The sequence below is a fragment of the Homalodisca vitripennis genome, chromosome 1 (genome assembly GCF_021130785.1).
Source record: "Homalodisca vitripennis isolate AUS2020 chromosome 1, UT_GWSS_2.1, whole genome shotgun sequence".
In the NCBI taxonomy this organism is placed as follows: Eukaryota; Metazoa; Arthropoda; class Insecta; order Hemiptera; family Cicadellidae; genus Homalodisca; species Homalodisca vitripennis.
This window is the reverse complement of record NC_060207.1, coordinates 228629227-228652047: the sequence shown is the minus strand read 5'-3', so window position 1 is coordinate 228652047 and position 22821 is coordinate 228629227. Positions and strand designations below refer to the sequence as shown.

Genomic DNA, 22821 nt, shown 5'->3' with positions numbered 1-22821 from the left:
TCCGGAAATCCTGTTCCATCACAATCCTTCCATCGTCAAAAACAAACTTCAAGAAAAATCTATTAAATTGTTTAATATTGTAAAACTTCCACAGCAATGTGTACAAAAACGATGGGAAAATATTTATTATGGCGTAAAACAATAGTTTTTGAAGAATATTGAGACGCTGCTAACCCACCATTTGTAATTAATTCAACTCCCACATGAACAAAATATAATGTTTTGAATTGAGTCAATGACATTATACCGGAATTTGTCATACACAACGTATAATGTAAACAACAAGAAAGCGTGACAAATTCTGAACAAAACAAGTGCGCGCGTAGGATCCAGGCATAAAGTTGGAGGTTATACAGAAAATAATATCTTTGAACCAAAAACAATTTAAGCTATGAAAAAGTTGTTTGCTGCTTCAATACTCGTGAAGGCCCAGGAGGAGTGTGTCTATCAGTAGAAAACCTCATGACTCGACTGAGAAGAATCCCGAGCAATGCAACATCGAAAAAAAATTATTGGGAGCCTAATGAAAGACCCTTTATAGATATAAAATTTCAATTTCCTTTCCACAATCTACTTTCCATTTCATAACAATAACAATCATATATCAGAGGATATCAATATTATTACGTGTAAACCGTAATGCCTTAGGATAATTCACTTTGGCTTGCATTACCGCACCATTAGTCAATCAAACTTCGATAGGCAGCTATTTTAAAACGGATAGTCCTTCATCAGTCGGATTTGTAGCAACGTGTTGTCCTAAGAGAGACCTTTAAAATGAGGTACAACTCGACCTATACTTACATATAAGATTTTCACGACTTCCTCGACAGACATCCTACCATAGCAAAACGTGTTACCTAAACTGCCCAAACTGTAACTACGGCGAGGACGCAAACCTTTATTTAACAATCTAAGTTCATTCATAAACAAAATATTAAGGTGTTTCCAGACTTTTTGGACACCCAGTATGTTCCGATGGTGGTGGTTTTGGTTCTGGAGGCCACGATTGAAAAAGAATGCAAAATATCCCCGCGAAGTTCCGTCATGAGGATGACTTGTCACAGGCAGATTTCTATGTTGTTTACCTACAACTTTTATGGGCTCAGAGGGAGATCTCCAAAGGCCAACAGCATATTTTATTCCACTGTACACTAAGCACAGTAAACATGTATTGTTGGTGAACAAATAGCCTTGCAGCTCCTGGAGCTCCAGTGATATCTTGCAGTCATTTGGCTCTCACTCCTCTAAAGATGTGAGTTATCTTGGAAGTCATTTGGGCGAGCCGATTCCACGCACAAAGATCGATATTAGTCTCAAAGTTGTAATGTCCAAACAGTCAGAGCACTCAATATTTGGATAATTTTGCAGCATCCAAAGCACTCTTCTCCAGCGGATATTGGGCTTGCAGCGCCTTTCATCGGTGTCTGTGGTATCACACCGGAACTTCATGGGGTAGTGTAACACTTTGGGAGTGCCGATGGCCGAGCGGTCTAAGACATTGGACTCTGAGTCTGAGTTAGAGATAGCGTAGGTTCGAATCCTGTCTGTGACCCTTGCACTTTTTGTCAGTACCATCGACCTTGTACTGTAACGACTCTCCCCCTCTTCCTGTTTGATAAGATCCTCGCACAAGCCAGTGGTCCATGAGGACGGGCAAAATAAGGCATAAAAGGGGATCGATCGGTTTCTCCTAAAAAAAAGAAACACACTCATCGAAAAGCCACCAGCACTTAGTACGAAGGCAGTGAAGTCGAACAGGAACGATCTGAACACCATCTAAGCCTGTGACAACGAAGAGAGCAGAATTCACCCATTTTAATGCGGGAGTGGGTTTAGGACTACTGACATGGACGATTCTGGATTTGAAACCATCCATGAAGCACCCGGAAGCTTGGAATGCTCTAGCCCATCGTCACTTATCCCATAAGTATATAAGTTATTTCACTATCACGTGGACATGTAGAGATTTCCCTACGATCGTATGAGATACAATCTCTACAATCTGTCAAAGCTTACACCCAATATGAACAATGCCAAAGAAGAGCAATCCACTGTAGAGCACAACAGCGTGAAAACCCGCAGGTCTCAGCCTACCTGAAATCCGCAGGGATCGCCAAGAGTAATCAAGCGGTCTCAACTTACACAACTGTGATAATAATGAGAAATAAGAAATGGCCAACAAATATTTAGGGTTCTTTATAAAATCCAGGTACAAACCGATGTTTTTATCCACCTTCTTCAGTTCTGACTAGACCTTGGACGGGGTAATGTCATGCTCCAAAATCTGGCACTAGTCAAACAAACGCACGTTCTTCTAACAATAGAATTTTACCAAATAAAAGTACTTGCAAAACTTCTCATATCCAAGGATAATAAGAGAATCCTACGAAATAAACAATAAAGAAAATAAGTACAGCAAAGAAAAATGCCATCAAAAAGGAGTAGCCATCCTGATCGATGATTAACTACATTGGTTGATGACTGATTAAGCTTAAGCCAATCACGATAGAGCTTTCCTACCTTCTCGACTCATCGGTATAGGTGGTTGTGATTACTGTAAGGTTAGATTTGAAATATGTTTACTGAATATAGCTCCCCCAACGAAGCGGGAGTATCTACAATTTTTGTGTATTGCTGCGGTAACCTAGCTGACTTGACACTGAAATTGGCAGTCTGCCAAAACATCTACTCTCGCACCTGATTCCGAGTTGTCTGAAGACCCAAGAAGAAAGGTCTGAGGAAACGAAGTTAAGTTAGAAAACCCCAACTATCGAAACATTTTAATACACTAATCTGGATAATAGACTTATCAGGGTTCACAGCTTCACCAATGTTCGGATATGTATAGACATCTTAAAAGCTCTTTGGCCATGTCAAACACCCTTCATAAACACTCCCTACGTGTTAGACCATTAAGGGATGCTTCTTTAGAATGCTATGGAGGCTTTACACATAAAAATAAAGCATTTACAAGTGGTTTTACTGGAACTTCACCTATTATTATAATACACAATTCTTCCCTTGTTCTTCCAATCTGATCCTTACATCAAGGCAACAGCTTCCTTCAGGTTTCTTCGTCCCTATATCAAGACGGCAACCTCCTTCCGGTTCCTACATCCTTGCCTCATTCATCGTCTGACTTCTTGGGTCCATTATTCTCCGAAATCCAGCTGGTACGTAAATTACGATACCGCACTGATAACGACGATTGGACGAAACTCTGTTGTACATTAAGAACACATGGATCACTTGAACAAGATGTGTCTGCAACACAGTGTGGTACACTATACTGAGAATAACAGAAGTCACTCAAACGCCCGGTGTCCCAAGGTATTTTAAAGGATCTTACAGTTTACTTAGTATAATTCCACTGGCAAGGCAACGCATCACGATTTCGGGAGAAAACAGAACTCCATGGACTGGTGTGAAAAATAAACAAAATGCTTCCATCATAGAATATTATTTTACTAGCCCGTTGCACCGGAGTATCGAAGTTCCTGACATAATCTAACGGCCGTCAGTCAGTGTCATGGTTGCTCATATAACTAATATAAAAATGTTGGAATTTAACCTTTTATTTTGAACCACACACTCAATAGAGTTCTTCCTTGACCACGAAGAACATATGTACCAATTTTCAAGATCCTATACAGGATCTTTCAATTTCACGGATAGACAAACAACGTCACGATTTTGATACGACCCTGACGGATCCTTGACAGATTGCTGTCCGGAAGCAATACTTCTATTTTTTTATAGACTTACAAGATGGATTTTATCAACCTGGGTACTAGATTCCGAATTCATTTTATACTTCGGAAAAATCGACTACTTCTAATAATTCTAATAGAATTGCATCTGTGAAGACTCTGGGATTCCGGAGTCGAAATAACATAAAGTGCACTCAAACTGGCTGCTGCCTGGCCAGTTGGAATCAGGCGGGCGGTCACTGTTTGCTATCTATTTTGGACTGGCGTTCGCTAAATTTAAACAACGTACTGGTACATCCAAGCAATGCGGTTGGGCAGAGTTCTCTCCAGGGTTTCATAACGCGCTGCGACGTTGTTAATGTTGTGAATGTTGATGGGCCTTCTGGTTATGTTACTATGTGTCATTCACTACGTACTTGTACATCCAAGCAATACGGTTGGGCAGAGTTCTCTCCAGGGTTTCATAACGCGCAGCGGCGTTGTTAATGTTGTTATTGTTAATGGCTGTCTGGTTATGTTGCTATGTGTCACTGACTACGTAATGGTACATCCAAGCAATGCGGTTGGGCGGAGTCCGCTCCAGATTTTGAAAACCCCCATCGACGTTGTTAATGTTGTGATTGTTAATGGCCTTCTGGTTATGTTACTATGTGTCATTCAATACGTAATGGTACATCCAAGCAATGCGGTTGGGCGGAGTTCTCTCCAGGATTTCATAAAGCGTAGCGACGTTGTTAATGTTGTGATTGTTAATGGCTGTCTGGTTATGTTACTATGTGTCATTCAATACGTAATGGTACATCCAAGCAATGCGGTTGGGCGGAGTCCGCTCCAGATTTTGAAAACCCCCATCGACGTTGTTAATGTTGTGATTGTTAATGGCCTTCTGGTTATGTTACTATGTGTCATTCAATACGTAATGGTACATCCAAGCAATGCGGTTGGGCGGAGTCCGCTCCAGATTTTGAAAACCCCCATCGACGTTGTTAATGTTGTGATTGTTAATGGCCTTCTGGTTATGTTACTATGTGTCATTCAATACGTAATGGTACATCCAAGCAATGCGGTTGGGCGGAGTCCGCTCCAGATTTTGAAAACCCCCATCGACGTTGTTAATGTTGTGATTGTTAATGGCCTTCTGGTTATGTTACTATGTGTCGTTCAATACGTAAAGGTACATCCAAGCAATGCGGTTGGGCGGAGTCCGCTCCAGATTTTGAAAACCCCCATCGACGTTGTTAATGTTGTGATTGTTAATGGCCTTCTGGTTATGTTACTATGTGTCGTTCAATACGTAATGGTACATCCAAGCAATGCGGTTGGGCGGAGTCCGCTCCAGATTTTGAAAACCCCCATCGACGTTGTTAATGTTGTGATTTGTTAATGGCCTTCTGGTTATGTTACTATGTGTCATTCACTAAGTACTGGTACCTCCAAGCAATGCGGTTGGGCGGAGTTCGTTCCAGGATTTCATAAAGCGTAGTGACGTTGTTAATGTTGTGATTGTTAATGGCCTTCTGGTTATGTTACTATGTGTCATTCAATACGTAATGGTACATCCAAGCAATGCGGTTGGGCGGAGTCCGCTCCAGATTTTGAAAACCCCCATCGACGTTGTTAATGTTGTGATTGTTAATGGCCTTCTGGTTATGTTACTATGTGTCATTCAATACGTAATGGTACATCCAAGCAATGCGGTTGGGCGGAGTTCGTTCCAGGATTTCATAAAGCGTAGTGACGTTGTTAATGTTGTGATTGTTAATGGCCTTCTGGTTATGTTACTATGTGTCGTTCAATACGTAAAGGTACATCCAAGCAATGCGGTTGGGCGGAGTTCGCTCTAGATTTTCAAAACCCCCATCGACGTTGTTAATGTGTATATTAATGGACTTCCTGGTTATGTTACTATGTGTCATTCACTAAGTACTGGTACTCCAAGCAATGCGTTCCTGAGTTTCATAGCCCCCTCCACTTTTAACTAGATTTTTTAGATTTTTACGTAGTAAATTAGTTTACGTAATTTAGTTTACGTAACTGAACAAATATGGGATACAAAAAGCTTGTCGATATATTCTTACATTACATTATACATATGTGTGCTCGCTGACACATTAATGCTACTGGAAGAGATGCAAAAACCGAACTTTACATTAAAGGCAAATACTATCGTCAATATACGGGTTATATCGGTATTGTCTAGAGAATGTATTTGGGAGATTAGAAGACCCTCATACACGCATGTATGCTGGTAGTCCATTTTATAGCCGTATATCGTAATATAGAGAGTATATTTTGTCTGCCTAGGGAAGGTTGTTGGAAGGTTGCATGACTTCATTCATTCGTGTATTCTAGCAGGTTGTTTTATAGCGAAATATCGTAATTAACAACAGGTGTGATTTTTGTCTCTACCTAGGAAAGGGTGTTGGGAGGTTACATGACTCTTCATCCACCCCTGTATTCTAGCAGTTCGATTTATAGCGGATATCGTAATAAACAGGTTATATGTTGTCTGCCTAGGAAAGGTTGGGAGGTTACATGAATCCATTCATTCGTGTATTCTAGCAGGTTGTTTTATAGCGAAATATCGTAATTAACAGGTGATCTTTGTCTCTACCTAGGAAAGGGTGTTGGGAGGTTACATGACTCCATTCATTCGTGTATTCTAGCAGGTTTTTTTATAGCGAAATATCGTAATTAACAGATGTGATCTTTGACTCTGCCTAGGAAAGGGTGTTTGGAGGTTACATGACTCCATTCATTCGTGTTTTCTATCAGATTGTTTTATAGCGAAATATCGTAATTAACAGATGTGATTCTTGTCTCTGCCTAGGAAAGGTTGTTGGTAGGTTACATGATTCTTCATTCATTCGTGTATTCTAGCAGGTTGTTTTATAGCTATAAATCGTAATAAACAGCTGATTTTTGTCTAGTAGGAAAGGTTTTTGGTAGGTTACATGACCCTTCATTCATTCGTGTATTCTATCAGGTTGTTTTATAGCAAAATATCGTAATTAAACAGGTGTGATTTGTTGTCTCTGCCTAGGAAAGGTTGTTGGGAGGTTACATGACTCCTTCATTCGTGTATTCTAGCAGGTTGTTTTATAGCAAAATATCGTAATTAACAGGTTATTTTTGTCTCTACCTAGGAAAGGAAAGGGTTTTTGGGAGGTTACATGACTCTTCATCCACCCCGTGTATTCTAGCAGTTCGTTTTATAGCGGATATCGTAATAAACAGGTTATATGTTGTCTGCCTAGGAAAGGTTGGGAGGTTACATGAATCCATTCATTCGTGTATTCTAGCAGGTTGTTTTATAGCGAAATATCGTAATTAACAGATGTGATTCTTGTCTCAGCCTAGGAAAGGGTGTTGGGAGGTTACATGACCCTTCATTCATTCGTGTATTCTAGCAGGTTGTTTTATAGCTATAAATCGTAATAAACAGGTGATTTTTGTCTAGCTAGGAAAGGTTTTTGGTAGGTTACATGACCCTTCATTCGTGTGTATTCTAGCAGGTTGTTTTATAGCGAAAATCGTAATTAACAGGTTGATGTCTGTAGGAAAGGTTTTTGTTGAGGTTACATGACCCTTCATTCATTCGTGTATTCTAGCAGGTTGTTTTATAGCTATCGTAATTAACAGGTTATCTTGTCTGCCTAGGAAAGGTTTGTTGGGAGGTTACATGACTCCATTCATTCGTGTATTCTAGCAGGTTGTTTTATAGCAAAATATCGTAATTAAACAGATGTGATTCTTGTCTCTGCCTAGGAAAGGTTGTTGGGAGGTTACATGACTCCATTCATTCGTGTATTCTAGCAGGTTGTTTTATAGCTATAATATCGTAATTAAACAGATGTGATTTTTTGTCTAGCCTAGGAAAGGTTTTTGGGAGGTTACATGACCCTTCATTCATTCGTGTATTCTAGCAGGTTGTTTTATAGCTATAAATCTTAATAAACAGGTGATTTTTGTCTACCTAGGAAAAGGTTTTTGGTAGGTTACATGACCTTTCATTCGTGTATTCTAGCAGGTTGTTTTATAGCTAAAAATCTTAATAAACAGGTGATTTTTGTCTGCTAGGAAAGGTTTTTTGTAGGTTACATGACCCTTCATTCATTCGTGTATTCTAGCAGGTTGTTTTATAGCTATAAATCTTAATAAACAGGTGATTTTTGTCTACTAGGAAAGGTTTTTGGTAGGTTACATGACCCTTCATTCATTCGTGTATTCTAGCAGGTTGTTTTATAAATATAAATCGTAATAAACAGCTGATTTTTGTCTAGTAGGAAAGGTTTTTGGTAGGTTACATGACCCTTCATTCGTGTATTCTAGCAGGTTGTTTTATAGCAAAATATCGTAATTAACAGATGTGATTCTTGTCTCTGCCTAGGAAAGGTTGTTGGGAGATTACATGACCCTTCATTCATTCGTGTATTCTAGCAGGTTGTTTTATAGCTATAAATCTTAATAAACAGGTGATTTTTGTCTACTAGGAAAGGTTTTTGGTAGGTTACATGACCCTTCATTCATTCGTGTATTCTAGCAGGTTGTTTTATAGCTATAAATCTTAATAAACAGGTGATTTTTGTCTACTAGGAAAGGTTTTTGGTAGGTTACATGACCCTTCATTCATTCGTGTATTCTAGCAGGTTGTTTTATAGCTATAAATCTTAATAAACAGGTGATTTTTGTCTACTAGGAAAGGTTTTTGGTAGGTTACATGACCCTTCATTCATTCGTGTATTCTAGCAGGTTGTTTTATAGCTATAAATCTTAATAAACAGGTGATTTTTGTCTACTAGGAAAGGTTTTTGGTAGGTTACATGACCCTTCATTCATTCGTGTATTCTAGCAGGTTGTTTTATAGCTATAAATCTTAATAAACAGGTGATTTTTGTCTACTAGGAAAGGTTTTTGGTAGGTTACATGACCCTTCATTCATTCGTGTATTCTAGCAGGTTGTTTTATAGCTATAAATCGTAATAAACAGGTGATTTTTGTCTACTAGGAAAGGTTTTTGGTAGGTTACATGACCCTTCATTCATTCGTGTATTCTAGCAGGTTGTTTTATAGCTATAAATCTTAATAAACAGGTGATTTTTGTCTACTAGGAAAGGTTTTTGGTAGGTTACATGACCCTTCATTCATTCGTGTATTCTAGCAGGTTGTTTTATAGCTATAAATCTTAATAAACAGGTGATTTTTGTCTACTAGGAAAGGTTTTTGGTAGGTTACATGACCCTTCATTCATTCGTGTATTCTAGCAGGTTGTTTTATAGCTATAAATCTTAATAAACAGGTGATTTTTGTCTACTAGGAAAGGTTTTTGGTAGGTTACATGACCCTTCATTCATTCGTGTATTCTAGCAGGTTGTTTTATAGCTATAAATCTTAATAAACAGGTGATTTTTGTCTACTAGGAAAGGTTTTTGGTAGGTTACATGACCCTTCATTCATTCGTGTATTCTAGCAGGTTGTTTTATAGCTATAAATCGTAATAAACAGGTGATTTTTGTCTACTAGGAAAGGTTTTTGGTAGGTTACATGACCCTTCATTCATTCGTGTATTCTAGCAGGTCGTTTTATAGCTATAAATCTTAATAAACAGGTGATTTTTGTCTACTAGGAAAGGTTTTTGGTAGGTTACATGACCCTTCATTCATTCGTGTATTCTAGCAGGTTGTTTTATAGCTATAAATCGTTAATAAACAGGTGATTTTTGTCTACTAGGAAAGGTTTTTGGTAGGTTACATGACCCTTCATTCATTCGTGTATTCTAGCAGGTCGTTTTATAGCTATAAATCTTAATAAACAGGTGATTTTTGTCTACTAGGAAAGGTTTTTGGTAGGTTACATGACCCTTCATTCATTCGTGTATTCTAGTAGATTGTTTTATAGCGCCTAATCGTACATATTTACACGTACACAGTTTTTATTTTTTATAGGTTTAGTAACAATCTTTAAATGTATAATAAAAGTTCATTGTCTTGACTTCATTGTCTCTTATATATGCATTGCTAGCAGTTACCCACTGTGTGGTTTGCACATGTATGACCACTGCTGGTTCGAGTGAATTTTGTTACCGATACCAATTTTTTAGTTTGCGTTAAGATAAAAAATTCGACAAAAAGTTTATAATTATGGTCATTGTAATATACTTCGTTCTTTGTATTTTTGTTCCCTAGTTGATGTTGTTTTGTTTCCCGATCAAGAACATATATAGCACAGATCTCAGAAGCCTACTTCTGTCAAAAGAGAACTAAAATGGGTTTTATATCAGTTTGTACATTTATAGTAAAAGTTTTTTTTCATATTTTACAACAACTAGAGCTGGAATTGATATATTAGTTCAAAATAATAGTCCAGCGAAATTTCATCTAGCATAGCTCTTGTCGACTGTTTCAATGGGAGTCTTCGGATTCAAATTCTGACCTTCTTAAGTTTTAGGACATTTTCTAAAGAAGATTTGTGCTTACCTAATCGCTGAAATCTATAACTGCGTTAAAATCATGGTTACTTATTAGAAAATGTACTCACTATAAATGTATACAAATTGAAAATAATAAACCTATGTTACACAGAACAGTTGATTACATCTGACAGGCTCATTCAATTAATATTACACAACTTTAGAGACCAAGATGGGATTGTTCGTTACTTTAAAGACCAGTGGGGCATTTTCGAAATAAGAATATGCCTATATCCGTCCCAGGAACCGCAAGAATGTCCATGTAAAATTTCAGTACAATCGGTTGAGTAGTTTCCACGTGAAAACAAAGCAAACAAACAAAGGCACTTTCACATTTATAACATAATTAGGATTACGTTAACATTATAATTAGACACTACTGAAACGAAGTTATTAATTTACTTTCAAACAACAAAAGTGTTCACAGCCAGTTCACTGCAGTTTAACTGTTCAATGTAAATGTGTTGTTTCATCTATGTACACGCAGTAACAATAAGAAAAAGGTAGACACAATTTGTATGGCAGTAGGTAATTTCTGTAGGAATATTTGCATTTTTTAGCTTTTTAAGTAGCACGTGTTTCATATGAAATTATTAACAGGATTACGAACATTTGCCATCCTTGTGGTACAATAACAGAAACACGACATTACCAAGAATGGTATCTGTTTTCATCATTTAAACCATACACTAAACACGTAAAAAGGTGTTTTAAAATTTGACACACGAGAAAGAGAACAGATACCAGCCCTCGAAATGTTTCTTTCCTTTTAACATATAACGATTGTAAATGACCATTTCCTGTTATCTTACAAATCATCCTTCGTGAATAATAACTTTAAACAATGAATATAGCCTAGGTACCTGACATCTCCCAAAATAGGAAGGTTATATTCTGTGGACACCATCTTAACAATTAATAGCTTATTACTTGTGTATGATCCCTATACTTATAGAATAGTATTAAATTTAAAATTTTAAGAGAAATACCGATGATAATAATAATAAAACTATATCATAGAGACAACGCAAAATTTTCATTAAAAAAAGTTATTAATGTAAATTTAAAACTAAGTAAGTAGGTATTATATTCATATTCAACCTAAAAATGAATTGTATAATATTGAAGTATTTTTTTTTTGTATTCACATTATTTTTTATTTTCAAAAACACGAATTTTATGGTCTGAGATCATCTGAAATTACAATTATCGTGCAGGATGTTCAGGACTGAAACTCCTCCCTCTTCCCATAGAAATAGGTGCACCGTAGAAGTATTGCTAGTACAAGTATTCATAGCACGATCCGAGGGCCAGACCTAGCGTAGTGCTCGCGAATTCTGTTGAATGTCTAGTTGGATAGCCTTTGCTCCCTTCCCTTCTATATATGGTATAAAAAATAAACCCCTTTAAAGAGAATTTCCTACTGAAATGGTGTACATTTTTTTACTAGCGGTAAAAATCTTTTGAATATTTTTTTATCTGGGATAACGTTCCAGATCGTCGGGAAAGTACCGATTGAAAATGCCCCTGGCCATCTGTGCGAGCTTCGGTGGCGCTTTCCCGCACTTTTAGCGAAAAAAAAAAAAAAAAAAACATCCCTCGAGGTAGTACATAAATTTCAAGCTCAGATCACGTGAACGCTTGTAAAAGTTAACTTTAACTTTTTATATTTATATAACTCACGTATGTATTTACCTACATGTACTTATATATATATCCTAATAACAAATAGTAGATAGGGACAGAGTGACCTCAGACCAATACCAAAGTACGTACCCTATTTAATAAACAAGTCTGTTTGAAATTTTATTTCATATATGAAATGATTAGATTTAAATTATTCCGGTCTTGAAGATGCCTTCTAAGTAAATACTTAGGTAGATATTCTGCATACGGGAAAAAAATGAAGATTCAACATTAAAAAATTCTTCGTTCTGATAACACATTTTTAAGAGAAAAAAATATATTAATCACACCTTATATATAATAAGGTGTAATTATATTATATATAATTACACAAAATATATATAATATAAACGCGAAATTGAGTTTGTTTATTTGTTACGTTTTCCCGCGTAAACTATTTAACCGATCGTACTGAAACTTTACATGGACATTCTTAGAGGCCTGGTTAACATATAGGCTTAGGCCTATTCTTATTTTGAAAATCCTTCGGGTTACGCCCACTTGTCTCTGACGTTTCGAAAAATCCCATCTTGGCCTCTAAAGTTGCTATTAATTGAAAGAGCTTGTTAAATGTAATAAAATGTTCGATGTAAACATTGTTTTATGACAGCACAACCATAGGTTTAATTAATTTAACAACTATTTTCAGTTCGTTTACATTTATGATAAGAAAGCATAGAGTAAGCTTGATACTACTAAAAAATACTTCCTTTTTCACCCTTTTACTGGTGAGCACAAATTAAGAAAATATCCAGATAAAAAAAATTAAACGTTTTAATGAAAATATACTTTTAACTGTACATTTTAGCAAATATTAAGTAAGCAGTGCTTGGTCAGTACGGTAATGCAGATATAAAATATGCAAAGTTACCACCTAACTTTTACTGTAAATGTAAAGACTTGTTACAAAACCTATCTTAGTTGTCTTTTGACAGAAATAGGCTTCTCAGGCCTGTGCACGTACAGTATAATATACTTTCTTGAACGGAAAATAAGGCAAAATCAACAATGGAACAAAAATAAGAAGATAAGTTAATATATATAAAATTTTTGGCAGATTTACTCGATTGTGGCAACAAAGAAGGCAAATTCAACATTGGCTTTGGATATAGCCTATCTCATTCACTCGAACCAGAAGTGCTAAACACGTGTAAAGCCTACGAAATTGCGTGCAAAGCCGCGGGTAACTGCTAGTAAACATACTCAAGCATACAAAGAGGCACATATTGGTGTGGATTCGATTGGTGCATTAACTGACACGTTTAAAATGTTGCTAAATGGACATTTTTCATCATTATAATATATGTATCAAGTAAGTGAGTAGAGAGACCAAATATTTATTTTACGAAAAACATTTTGATGTTTTTGATTTTAAGTCCTTATTTTTCATATTTTGTCAAAACATTAGGCCAACAAACATTAAACTATAATAACACGTCAAAATGTGTTAAATATGTTTATTTGTACATATCGTCTTATTAAATCTAAATGTGTTAAAGATTGTATATACAAACAACTGATAAATTAATTAATTTAATTACACTTACTATTTGATTAGATAGTGGTATTTTCCCTTGATTTTGGATGCACAGTTACCGGTAGTTTTGACCTATAGATTGAGTTGGTACTTGTATCGTTTCCACCTACTACAATTTGCATTTGAAAATACACCGTAAAACATACAGTGTGTAAATGTAGGTTTACAATTTTATTCCAAATTGCCTACACCACCTTTACATTACCTCGATGTGTAGAAAAATAACACGTAACCTATACTCCTACTACCCCTACTACCCTATTAATACTCGTACATCAAGGTTCAAAGCTATTCTCTATGAAACTTAAATGTCCAAACTTATCAAGCCCCTGGAATTCTACAAATAAACTTCGATATTTTGCTCACAACAGTAACGTTCCTTTGATACGTTTAACGAATATATAAAGTATTAAAAACTGTTAGTTCTCTGTATTAAAAACAAGAAAAAAATGTATATCACTCTTTTACTTGGTTTACATACCGTATTCTCTTATAATTTTTTATGGTTATTTTTGTGATTGTGTCAACTATACACAATATTATAAGAAAATAATTAGATCTCTAAAAATACCCATATTATATTATTATTTCAAATTAATGAAAAACTGCAGGGCCATGTAAGTATAACGATCGGCCCACGTTAGATAAGAAAAACTGAACTATAATAAATTTCGAATCGCTGCAGTAAAAGCAGCCCAAAAATAAGTTACCAATTCAATCAGATTACTCTGAAACGGGTTATTTATATTTATTCTTAAGAAGTGACTTTCTAGGAATGTTTATTTCTGGATAAGAGACAGCAATACCGGACTTATATAAATAGCATGTTTATGGCGGGAATTGAGTAGATGCCACCGAGGCAATAGTAAAATCTGTAATATTAAAGAATAGGTTAAGTTGTAATAGACAATTTATTAATTGGCATAATCTAGCCTAAGTTACTTATTTATTGCCAAAATAATACAGAAGACTATAGTAAAAAATATAAATAGCATGTTTATGGCGGGAATTGAGTAGATGCCACCGAGGCAATAGTAAAATCTGTAATATTAAAGAATAGGTTAAGTGTAATAGAGAATTTATTAATTGGGATAATCTAGCCTAAGTTACTTATTTATTGCCAAAATAATACAGAAGACTATAGTAAAAAAAGTATGTTGAAAGTTACGGGTGAGTAAAAAGAGCATTTTTGTTTCGACACGAGAATATAGTACGTATCGGTTCAAAATAGAATGCGTCATCAAAATGACAGGTTTACACAGGACAGGGCATTGTGCCTACGTGACAAAACGTGAAGCGGGGGTTCCCTCCATACGACCTGCCACCTGTTCAGAACCCTCCCTGCACCTGCATGCAAGCCCTGGGTCGCTGACCTAATTCATTCCATTTAAACGCGTAACTGTCACCACTCTTACATTTCTCTTAGACATAAATTTAATTTTGGCATTGGTATTCACTTTACAGTATAGTATGATTCAGGCTTTATTATTCTACAAACGTATAACAAACTGTTACTTAGGCCTAGTAGTGGTTTGATCACAATTTCAAATCACAACTAAACTTTTTCTTTAATACGTAATAATTTGACCATTTCTAAACATAACCAAGTAAAAATGTGTTATCTTTCTTATTTCCCTTGCACACTCTCTACGGGTTGACTTTACAGTGTTACAAAAGCACAGTTACATTTCATTGGACCGATTTGGTGAAATCAGAAATACTTGTTCAAGCAAACACTATAGAAAGTCAAGAAGGACTGTATCATAGCTACGTGCAGTATTCAAAACCCAGTTATGATGAATAATTTACATAGAGAAGCTGCAAACTTACACAATATAGTCTGTGAAATTTAACTGTTGATTTGTAATTATTAAATATTACATCAGTTAGGCTAATGAACTGGGAAGCTCACTATCACAATTTGACAAAGTCTGATTGGTTCTGTACACACTTCATAATCTAACTTGGAAAGTTATTTCAAAACACTACAGCTGAAAATATAATTTAACACAAAATAATGACATTACGTTACAACCAACTAAATATGACAATAAATTATTATTTATAATAATATTCATAAATCTATGTTAGAACTTTCTAAAGGTTATTTTTCATTGTTTATTATTATATAAAGACCCTTAACTTATATTTTCCGAATATTTTGGGCATATAAATTATTAATCCTACCTGTAAATCCTTGTGTTTGTTATCCTTATGACTTGCAGCACGTATAACTCCTGCTCTCCATCCCCACTCACTTATTTTTGACAATTTTAACTTATTAAAACCACTAACAGACAAAAATCGTTTTCCCACTATTTCATCTCTATATCTGCAAGCCATTATTTACACTTTATTGACATATTCAATTCACAAAACTCCACAAATGTCAAACTTTATCAACACAACACATTTGACACTAGTACACCACCACGTCCCGCGCCTTGATACTTGTGAAAACACTGTGCAGCCGGTGCACGAAGACCTACATCGAACTCCGCTCAGCAGGACTGTAAAAGTAGTTCCAGATCACGTGACCAAAACAATCGTTGCGTCACTACTTGTTCAAAGATGGCTGTTCGATAGTGATTGGAGTGGTGCTCTTGTTCTTAACACTTTTGGTTCTGTGATTTTTAATGTTTACTCAAATTAATGCATAAAAATAATGTTATCAGCTATAGTATCACGTTTAATAATGTAAGTATATAATTAAAACTAATAATTTAATGTAGAAAGTTTTAAATACTACAATCTGAGTTCTTCCATTGTTTGCCTGTTGCTACGAGTTAAAAATATATTTTCATATTCAATTGAATGTTTCTATATTTTGGATGAATCATTTCAATCATAAGTGCCATAAGTTAATTAATTGTAGTTTTCAACAATAAATTTAACAGCACGGTCCAGAGGGAGTCCAATATGGTATTGAATTTGAAACTATGGCTTGTTCGTTACTGTAGCTTGCTCTATTCTAAGACAGGAATCTTGTCTAGGGACTGGAGGATCTTATATCTTTAGAATTCTGATTGAAAGCTAGAACGGTGTTAGAGAACCTTTTTGATGGGCTGATGTTAGGCTAGATAATATTTTTAAACTGATGATTAATTTAGGCTTACAAGATATACAGTAACAGCATTGGATATCTGTTATAAAATAATGTTATGCCTACCTTATATTAGTATTGGACATTTTATAGCCTATTATAAATGGTTGAGTTTAATTATATTTTGGTATGAAAGAGATAGTAGTGAGACCTTCTGGTAACTCCTAGTCTCTGGAGTTGTTCCGATTCCGTTCTCGTACAATGAATCAATATTTAACCTAATGACGTTTATAGATGGATTCTTATGCCCTTGAATATTTTTCACCTAATATCGTATCAATTTCAGTACCCTGGTAAATTATTAAACGGGTTATGATAACTTTAAAATACGCTTTTATTTAGACTACTCTTTTAATGCCATAATGCCAACAACTGTACCGTACATAACAAAATTTACTAAAGGATGCCTACGCCCCTGTATACAGATGCTCAGGGAAAAAAACTAGGCCTACTGTTTTTATTGTTCACCATATTAACCAACTATTCAAGTAGCATCGTTGAAACTTCAGTTAATGTGGTGAAACATACTCGGTTTGTTAAATAAAACCAACTTGACTCATATGAAAATTGTTTGTTGTTGGAATTGATTTGATCGTAGCATGAGAATTTTAGTGTTCAGAAATGTAAATACTACACTGATAAAACATAAAAACTGTGTTTAATATCTAAATGCATTAATTAATTCAGTGATTGCATTAAACAAATCAGGTAGCTGATAACTTTTTTAAATGTGCATTTCTTTTAACATTTTCAATGCAGGTTGATCATTCGAGATGCATTTTAAAAGTTCTGACAGTAAAAAAAAATTTTATTGTAACCTCTCTCAATCACGCATCGCTAGGCCTAGTCCAAACTAAGTAGCCTACCATGAACTGACAAATAATAATTCAACCTTGTTAATTTTGATATATTTGTATTTGAGATACACAGACCTATTAAAATATTTGTTATGTAGGTTCCTTAACTATAATTCTAGTATTAGCCTACAGGTGTTCCATGTTCCAATGGTTTTTGTGAATTTATGCCTTTTGGCAAAATTAAAAATCAGTCATTGATGTGTAATAAACCTTGGATTGTGTGTTCACAATTTTAAATATTTATGCAGATGAATTAAAACTACCTATGTTTATTAAATACAACTAAAAATAACAAAAAGTAGTAAGCTAGAGAATTTGTATTGGTACTTTGGTACTATCCAGAGGCCACTATTTTTGGAGTTTTTCTCACCGGGAACAGACATTGTTTGATTCACTGTACAAATTACCTGTCATTATGACGATTGGTTCTTGTTTTCTGCCTCTCAAAAGGAAGCGATGTCGGTGAGGAGACAGCTCTGTTCCTATGTTATATAAGTCTCCAGGTGTTCCTATATAAATAGGTTATCGTAGGCTAAATATGTTACTAGTAGTACCAAACTTAACGTCAATCTTTATTGAGCGCTCACATGATCTGAACTTGAATTTGGGTAGTATCTCGAGGGATGTTTTTCTTTTTTTTTTTTTTTGTCATGTGCACCACTGAAGTTTGCAGTGATAGTCAGGGGCGTTTCCGATTGGTACTTTCCCAACCTCAGATCACGTACTAGATCGACCAATGTGATCTGAATTTGGAAAAGTTGGACAATCTAGAACGAAATCTGAAGTCAAAAAAGTACTTTGGTGATGCCGCACTTCTGGCGAAAAAAGAAAACATCCTTCAAAGAATTCAAGCTCAGATCATACGAGCGTTCACTGACTTTTTATATTTAAAATAGGTACGTATGTACTTACCTACTTATATAGCCTAATAACAAATAGAAGACAGGGACAGAGTGGCCTCCTTCTCACCTACATTGCTTCGTTGTGGGAGGCAGAAAACAAGAACTGATCGTCATAATGACATATAATTTTCACAATATCTTAAGTAAGGTCAGTTCTTTGTAATAATGTAGTTTTTTTAGGTCTTCCGGTAAGAAAAACTCTTTCAAAAATAGTGGCCTCCGCGGATAGTACCAAAGAACCTTTTGTGTTATTTGATGGTGCTCATCTTCAGGAATGTGCAGGAGTTTAAGGTCATGGCAAACCGTGGCTTCTTAGATGGAGGAGAATATCAGATCTAATATTACTCCTCAATAGATAGTATTAATTTAGAGTTAATATGAGTTAGGCCAAACATGGTAGCAATACTGTATAAGTTCTGTGAAGAGCCATTTTGTTGGGCACTAGATGAAGTCCAATCTGGTAGATGAAATTCACCAAATAGAAGAATTTTGTGCATTGAACAGATTTAGTATTTCTTGTACAGCATCGGTGAAAGCTTTACAACATGCAATAGGTTTCTTGGGTGGGATATATATGTCACAGAAGAGAAGTTTCTGACAGTAAAATAGAGATAGATAAAAATGTGCTCTGACCAAATGATAGGTGATAACTCTGTGCACAGAAACACATGAATCAACCACTCTCACCATAGCTACTTTATGTGTAAAGAGACTGCTATCAGAATAATGTCACCATTTTCTTTCTCACTAACATCAAACGTTCTCTGTCTTTACTAAAGACTTGGTAGTTATACAAGCCTAACTCACTTCTGGAAATACTAGATTACTTATAAAGTTAGTCTTGAAAAAATTTGATTGACGTGCTTGCAAGTTGTTAAGGATTGGCGAAGCTATCAAAGATTGGCTAAACCATTGGAAGTAAATAGCTTTTAGCTTTTTGACAATTTGAGGGTGTCTTGGAATTTGAGGAGTGCCGTTAATGTACTTAAATTTGAGGTCTTTCACCATTATGTATGAGGGTTCAGTATTTTCTTAAGTTCCAACAAGAACCTCAGTTCTTCAGGATTTCTATTGTAAGCGAAGGACACTGTAGCCAAACTTGGTTCATGTATATCATTATCAGAAGATTTCCCGAAAAACTATCTAGCTTCAGCTGCTTTGGGTAAGATGAGGTTTATTGATTGTGAAAGAAGGCTTCCAGTCTTGAAAAAAAGAGAAAGTCTGAGGAGAAGACATTCTTAATTTCCTTAATAAGATCCAAGTCTTTTTAACTGAGACTTGCAGACAAGTACTGTCCAGGATGTTGAAAATATTGATGTTGGACTGCCTTAACGTACGATCGGCTAACTCCAAATTCACATTGTCAATCATTGCATTTTTGAGCATTTTCCAATAAGGATTTAACAACATTCTCCACCTTAAGAAGTGGTTCAAATTCAGAAGGTCTTCTGGAGCTTGTGAAAGCTGTCCTTCAAGTTGGTGATCTCTGTTAAATATGGATCAGCTTTGGTAGCTAGCTAGTGTGTCTATTTTCTTCAGTGTTTCTTCTAAGACACTTGTGGTAGAAATAAGAACAGGCACAATTTTTAGACAATCAGTTCTGTTGCAATTCCATTTTAAGGAAAGATCGTTGGAGTGCTGTTTGTAAGCAGAATAACTCATTTTGATACATTTGAAATATAACCAATGTCTGCATTTGTCACATTGAATTCCTTTATCAGAAACAACTGTCACATAGCGTGGGCAAGTATCTAGGCCTATGTGATTCATGTTCCGTCACAAGTAACTTGCAACAGAGCAGATGAAACTAAGTTATTACTGTTATAGTGCTGTGTTGTATATGAAGATGAAATAAAGAATGTTGTTAATTGTTGAGAACGTAGCTTATATTCTTTGGAATATGTGGTCATAGACAAAAATGTTTCTGGGTACACAGTAGCGGGGGTATGATGGATGGTGCAATTTTATTGTAATTGTTTTTAGGGTTGGAGAGATAAGGTTGATAACAGTTTATTAGCTGTGTTGGCTGACACGTTTGCTAGTCACTTTTTACATGTATATTAAGTTGTTCATGATACAACATTGAAGAAATTTCGTGAGATCAATATAAATAAACCTCAATGGTAGGGCTGCCATAATTCATAACCGTAGTAGAGATGTTGAGTAGGTCTAAGTCCCCAGCAAAGAAGGGTCGAGGAGTCCACCAAAATAATTTTAAAGCTGAAATTTAATTGAAGAGTTTTACTTGTTCTAAAAGCAATTTTCCTCTCGTATTTAGTCTTGTGTGATAATTGCTTGATTTGTATGAAAAGAAAATGGAATTAGAAGAAAAGATGTAGTTGCGCAAAGAGTCTTCGTAAAAGAATTTCATCGTTCAACTACTTAAACTTGTAAGGATAAGAACATGAAGTATTTTAAGCAGTGAGCCAATAATATTTTTCTGAGGTTAATACATTTTTTAGAAAGACCTTTTGTTATCCTTTATTTTATGATAAAAATCAGAACAGGAAAGTTTACAGTTAACTTTAATAGAAGGGATAATCCTGAACCTTGTCAACTTTAAAATAATCTATTTCTGCCCGTCATCCACACATGTTTCATGAGTAAAGAAATTCTTTCCACTGGATCAGATGTACTGGAGTCAAAGAGCAAACTCAAGCACTTTTTCGAAATTTTTACAAAAAGATTCGGACTATTGCAACATTTTGTTCACTTCAACCCACACGCGACACCTGACAATTTTACAAAATCTTCATTCCTGTTTTCTTTCTTAAGCATTTCTTTCTTATCATTCATTTCTTGCTCGATTCTCTTTAATACATTATTTTCTAAAACCGCTTCATCAAATAACTGATCAATATTGATTATGGTCACAATACTGAATTTATGTATTCACATGACTTTTCCACAATTTACCAGTTAAGCTCAATATTCCTTTGGTTTTATTTTATCGAAGAAAATTTGTCAGCAATATCAAAACTACTATGTAAAAAACATTAGTTTACCCCTTTCTTTGAACACTCCCAAAATTTATATAGTATTATCTGCACAATATGAAACTAACTTATCCAGCAGTTTGTTTTTCTCCAGTGAAACAACAACGAGATCAGTCAAAAATTTTGCTCTGTTTTACCATTTACATCACTAGAGTCATTGGCAATAATTATAACAAAGCGACCTTCTAGTTTTGCAATCCCTCAATCTAAAATAAATAAATGGTGCAGTCACATTAACAGCAATTGCTTACGTCTTGGTTTGAACACTTGAAAACTTCAAATTGTGCAATTTACAAATCAACTTTAATTGGCAATCAGATGATTTAAATTTTAAATTATGCTGGATAGAATGAAAAACACATGTGGCACAATTCTGTATATATACTTGTATGAATAAAGAATATTTGATCTTGAATCTAACATAGCTATGGTATAAAGTATTCAATTCAGTTTGAATGTTGAATTTAGCTCCAGACAGTTGTGCATCTGATGAGACAATGAGACTGCTGCTTCACCTATTTATAGGTGTGTCTGATGTCGAAACGATGTAAGGGTTCGTTTTGAGCTTATTCGTCTCCAACTTTCTTTGGACCTCTTCAGACAAACATGACTCCAGATTCCAGGAGGCCCATAAAACTCCTCAGAACTGGAAACTTGTTTAAAAAAAAGCATCAATGGTTTTGTTAGTTTTTGAAGCCAACAATACAGTATACTCCTTTTTAAGATCTTCATTATAAGCAAATTTTCTTTTTTGTTTACTTACCATTATTTTTTACGGCGGTGTTTAATTATTAACTTGGATGTTAAACAAACAGACTCGAATCAAGATAGGAGAGAACTGAATACTGCTAACGATGGCAACTCATACTCCCTCAACTGACACGGCAGACGGGTGAATTCGTTTCCTCGTGGTAGAGGGGAGACACTATCATTTTAAGTGATGTACCCTGTTAAAATTACAGTACATGTTGTAATTGGTAATTTACCTGCTTTTTAGTACTTTCTTTATTAAGGCTTACTTATAGTGGTACTAGCAACAAATGTACCAACCACTGTAACCGGCTTTTAGAACTGTCGAGTACTACAGAGTACTTTCAGTTTCACTTTAGCTTTTTGTGGAGCAGTTTGAAAACAGAACTATCTTTGTAAACGATTCCTGCAATTGAACAAGTTTTGCGACTTTAAGAAATTATGTAATTTTACTGCTGCTAAGAACTGCTTCTTCCCTATAGTTGTGAACCGTCGCTTTATGGAGCATTTGTGGCGCTACGGTTCTTAGCAACTGTTGTCTGGCGGCAACTGAAACTATTGCAACTGTTGTGGAGGATTCCCGGTTTTACCTGTGCCTAATCCAAGGGCAGTCCATCTGTCTGTCTGTCTGTATATGGTAACTCTCGATAGAAAGGTTCTAGAGATTTGAAACTAGGTTCATAACTTCCTTTCGATCCCAAAAAGAACCCTATTGGGTTTTTTTCTACATTAGATTTTTATTCTGTAAATTATTTCAATTGGATTAAGATCCGGATGATAGTCGTAGCACAGATTGTCAGAATTGGTT

At 35.4% G+C, this 22821-nt stretch overlaps 2 protein-coding genes across 9 annotated transcripts in view; one reads left to right on the top strand and one right to left on the bottom strand.

The window, feature by feature from the left end:
• The window catches only part of LOC124353126 (lysine-specific demethylase 3A-like), a 281811-nt gene extending 265957 nt beyond the window's left edge, over positions 1–15854 (bottom strand). The window contains exon 1 of one of the 2 annotated variants that reach the window (XM_046802970.1): positions 15593–15854. In XM_046802970.1, coding sequence (XP_046658926.1) covers positions 15593–15748 — 156 coding nt within the window. In that variant the 5' untranslated portion in view covers positions 15749–15854. The remainder of the gene's footprint in view (positions 1–15592) is intronic. The other variant, XM_046802971.1, reaches the window with a different exon arrangement.
• An 89-nt stretch (positions 15855–15943) lies between these two features.
• The window catches only part of LOC124353127 (receptor expression-enhancing protein 1-like), a 47750-nt gene continuing 40872 nt past the window's right edge, over positions 15944–22821 (top strand). For 6 of the 7 annotated variants that reach the window (XR_006921569.1, XR_006921568.1, XM_046802973.1 and 3 more), the window contains exon 1: positions 15944–16102. Coding sequence is in view for 5 of the 7 variants with exons in the window: in XM_046802973.1 (XP_046658929.1) it covers positions 16071–16102 (32 nt within the window). In the remaining 2 variants the exon portion in view is untranslated. The remainder of the gene's footprint in view (positions 16103–22821) is intronic. The other variant, XM_046802976.1, reaches the window with a different exon arrangement.